The sequence below is a fragment of the Octodon degus genome, unplaced genomic scaffold (assembly GCF_000260255.1).
Source record: "Octodon degus isolate 3935 unplaced genomic scaffold, OctDeg1.0 scaffold00060, whole genome shotgun sequence".
NCBI lineage: Eukaryota > Metazoa > Chordata > Mammalia > Rodentia > Octodontidae > Octodon > Octodon degus.
This window is the reverse complement of record NW_004524636.1, coordinates 3,994,548-3,999,040: the sequence shown is the minus strand read 5'-3', so window position 1 is coordinate 3,999,040 and position 4,493 is coordinate 3,994,548. Positions and strand designations below refer to the sequence as shown.

Genomic DNA, 4,493 nt, shown 5'->3' with positions numbered 1-4,493 from the left:
TGCTTTGTCAAGCTTGTTCCAAGTAGGTGCTTTAGACCACTGAGCCATCTCTCCAGCCCTCTCTTCTTGTCAGACATGGTCTTGCTGTGCAGCTCAGGTTGGCCTTGAGCTCACTTTATAGTCCATGCTGATCTCAAACTCGCAGCCATCCTCCTGCTTCAGCTTCCTGAGTGCTGAGATTACAGGCGTGCATCACCACGTCTGTCTACCCTGGTAGTTTCTTATTAACTATATTTTTATTAGTACATTTGCAGTACATAATGATTACATTTATCTTGGGGAATTTGTATACACATGTAACATATCTTAATTCTTTTTTTCCCGTTCCCTCCCATTCTCTCCAATTTTTTATTTTTTTTATTTTATTTATTTTTTTTTTGGCAGAACCATGGATTGAACTCAGGCCCTTGCACTTGCCAGGGAAGCGCTTATTCCACTGAGCCATCTCCCCGGCCCCTTCCATTCTCTCCAATTTTTGATGTCTTTCTTATTTGAAAAATCTGTATTGCATTTTTTTCTTTGATCCTCTCATGTAAGTGATGGAGTTATCTGGCATTTAATAATAAACCTCATCTATTACATACATGTTACCATTTAGCATACTTATATAATCAGCATTAAATCCAATGAGAGGGGCTGGTGAGATGGCTCAGTGGTCTAAAGCACCTACTTAGAACAAGCTTAGCAAAGCACAGGGACCGCAGTTCAATACCCCAGCACCACATGCCAGCCAGCCCCCCCCCCCGGTGGGCTGAGCTGGCCACACACACACACACACACACACACACACACACACACACAAATAAATAAATAAAAAAATAAGTAAAAAATAAAAAAAGTAAATAAATATATTCAATGAGATACAGAGAAGAGTAATACATCTAAATATATAGACAGAAGCTTGGAAGTTTCAGGTGTCTTCAGGGTATACTGTATCTCTAGAAGAGGGTTCAAGATCTATATGAAAAGTTGATAAAGATTAACCCAGAATGGTATGATAATGGATGATCTTTGCATTTTCTTTCTGCTGTTTTTAAGTTTCTTCAGAAAACATGTTAAAAAGAAAAAACAACACTGCTTTGAAAATTACATATAGTTTGAAAATTTTGCTTTTAAATTTGTATTTGAGAGCTTTGTTTTTGACACGTATCTTTAGTCTCTCTTTTTTTTTTAATAAAGAAAAATATGATACTTTTAAACTTTAGTTTTGCCAGGCATAGGGACAGACGTGTGCCTATATTCTTGTACTTGGGAGGCTGAGGCAGGAGGATCATCTTGAATTGAAGGCCAGCCTGGGCTATATAGTGAGTTTAAGGCTAGCCTGAAGTACATATAGTGAGGCCCTGTCTTCAAAAGATAAGACAAAAAAATTTTAGTTTTTGTTTTTGACAAAAATTTTTTAAAGCAATATATAGAATCCAGTCTTTTAAGGACATACTCAAGGAATCTTTGATGGTAGTTTATTCTTGTTTTAAAATACTTTGGGTAGGTTATTAACAACCCATAAAGCTTTATTTTCCTTTTTAGTAAGGGAACTTGATAGAAGGCAGTATTAGGACTTGTTATATGAATTTATAAACTTTTAGGCATAAGAATCAAGCAGAATGTTTTTTTATATTATACTTATTCTTCAAAGTTATTGTTCAAGTGTCCTTGCTTGTAGGATTTCCTGTAGGCTCTTTAGAAACGTTGGTTGCTGTAATGTGTGAAATCCGATGTGCTTGCTTCCCACTTAATATACACGCATATATACATAATTTTATACTTTTTAGTTCTTCAAGTAATTTGTAGTAATTAATATCACAGTATTTGTTCGTACTATCCCAACTATTGTGAGCTTGTTTTAGTCTTTTTCAAATAGAGCAGGAGACATTTACTTTATCTAGTAATACTTCTTTTACTGCTCATATGCCAAAGTATATTTGGTGTTAACTTTATGAAAGAATTAACATCAATTCAAAATTAAAATTACTTTTTAAACAATTGAGTATTCTAGACTGATTTATGAATGGGTTTAAGAGAGGTTTATGTGCCAGTTCATCTCATTTTTCTTGATTTACTACCTCACTTTCTTCCAGCATTTCATCATGTTTTGTGACTGGGTTACATTCCTGACTTGGCTATATACTGATAATTAGGAAGATAAAGGTCTTGGTTTCATTTTTAGTACAAGACTTAGGCCACAAACATCTAATGGAGTCATGGGTAGAAAATAAGATATAAGAAATTATTGCAGACGTTTAACTTTTAAATTGCAGACTATCGGTGGTCCATGTCAAGTCATAGTTCACAAGTGGGAGACTCATCTACAACCACGATCAATAACCCCTTTAGGTATGGGCATTAACTGCATCTGTTTGAGGCATATGCATAAAGTTACTAATATGCTGCACAATGGCTTAGTGGGATTTATTAAAATTTATTCTAAATTTTAAAGTCAATGCATTATCAGTACTACAGATTTCACTTAGCATTTCTTGGATCTTTCAGCACTAAACAGTTCTTAATTGCCTTTGTAAACTTTATTAGAAATGCTTGCCTATTTTTAGTTTCTTGGATTAGATTAATTTATTATGAAAGGCTTGTTTTCATGGATGTTTTAGAAAGGTTATAAGATAATGTTCTTGACTGGGCATGGTGGTGCACACCTATAGTCCTAGCATTCAGGAAGTTGAGGCAGGAGGATCGCTATGAGTTAGAGGCCAGCCTGGGCTACAAAATGAGTCAAGGCCAGCCTGAACTGCATAGTGAAACACTGTCTCAAAGAGATAAAAACAAAAAAAGATAATATTCTACACTGAGCATCTGTGGCCTTATATTACTTGCTCAGGCTTAGATAATATTTTAGGAAAGACACAATCCAAAATAAAATCTTTCTTTCAAGTTTTTAGATTTGAAGAGTAAGAGCAAGAGAATCATTACTCACCTTATTCCTTTTTTTTTGTTTTTGTAGCTAGTAAATACTTAAGTAAACTTGAATGAATGAATCAAATTTCTTTATTGTAATTGCCTAAAATTCTTTGCTGGTTATGCTAGAATTGACATTCAGAGAGCTTATTTGTTTTAAAAATATGACTTGTGCCTAAAAATGGCATTTCTCTTCATACAATTTTTGAATTTCCTTTTCAAGACTGAAGTAGAATATGAAGTTGATTTTGCATATATTACCCACTTTGTTGTAGTGTTTACTTGTAAGTGGACTTAGTGCTGAGAAATATTTCTTTTGGTTTTTAGAGAAAGTTAAAATTTAAGGACGACTTAGTTGCCTGTTACTAGCTTAGATTAGAAAGCAGTGAGTCTTTCTGGTTTGCCTTGAATCAAGGACATATATCTTATTTAAGTAGAAGTCTCATTCCAACCTCTTTATTAGATTTTTTGAAATACATTTTGATAGTATATTTAGAAATTTTAGAAATTTTATGGAAGTAGAATTATAGTAGTTCCATACTGAGGTTGGAACATACTAAGTATTAAGTTAAAGCATCTTGCACTTAAATATGTTTTGTTACCATGGGAAATGATTTTGTTTCTGTTCTTTTAGAAAGAAATTTATGGCTTTGGGAAATAAAATTTTGAGAGCTGTGTGAAATCTACCTGAGAACCTGTATTAGGAATTGTAGCATTTATTTTAAAAACTATTTCAGACTATGTTTAAAGTAAACTGGGAAGGGAGGTAGAAAGTAATGATAATTAATATTTTACTTAGAAATGGGACTTTACAGCTTATTTAATTAACTGTTAGGAGAAGGGGATATGTTAGCACTTACTCTTTTTTTTTTTGGTAGTTCCTCACAGCTCTGTACATACAGGTAAGTTTATACCATTTGAAAAGCTTTCTAGCTGGCCATAAAGGATAGTTGAGATTTCAGGAGAATTATGTGTTAGACAAATTCAGAATGTGCACTACCTAAGAATAAGCATTTTAATTGTGCCAAGACCTTTAGTTTGAAAAAATAATAAGAGGTTCATTATTCAGCCACCTGTTAGCTCGTCCATTGGAGGGATGTAGAAGTTGTCCCGATGCCTCTAGAGTACCTCTTTGAGGGGTTTTCTTTCTGTTCCTTATGTTGTTGTGAATAATAAACCAAGTAACTACAGTGCTTGCTAGACTTTTCCAAAGAGAATTCTTTATTGAGGGCTACAATAAATATGCTTATTCACTTTAGGCTGCTTTTAAATTGTAGATTTGATATTTTAAGCTGTCCTTAAAATAAAGTTGGTAATTTTTCATTGTTCATTTTGTATAATCACAAATTTTAACAAGATTTTCTATTTTCCTTAAATTCTAGAAAATGAAATTATTATTGACGATGGACAATTTGGAATCCACAGTAAGTGACTAAGTTTTGAAAATATTTACTGAAGTGATTGAGATAAATTTCATTTGAAATATGTAGCATTGGAAGTAGAACAAAGTCTGATTTTGAAAATGAACCCTAAAAGCAAATTCTGTTAAATGATACTTTCTAGTATAATTCTTTTTTTTTTTTTTT

The 4,493-nt window shown here is 33.1% G+C and overlaps 1 protein-coding gene across 8 annotated transcripts in view; it reads left to right on the top strand.

The window, feature by feature from the left end:
• Gpcpd1 (glycerophosphocholine phosphodiesterase 1) overlaps positions 1 to 4,493 on the top strand; it is a 73,911-nt gene that overhangs the window by 22,427 nt on the left and 46,991 nt on the right. For 7 of the 8 annotated variants that reach the window (XR_002821686.1, XM_023718551.1, XM_023718549.1 and 4 more), the window contains exons 5-6: positions 2,259 to 2,334; positions 4,290 to 4,331. Coding sequence is in view for 6 of the 8 variants with exons in the window: in XM_023718551.1 (XP_023574319.1) it covers positions 2,259 to 2,334; positions 4,290 to 4,331 (118 nt within the window). In the remaining 2 variants the exon portion in view is untranslated. The remainder of the gene's footprint in view (positions 1 to 2,258; positions 2,335 to 4,289; positions 4,332 to 4,493) is intronic. The other variant, XM_023718553.1, reaches the window with a different exon arrangement.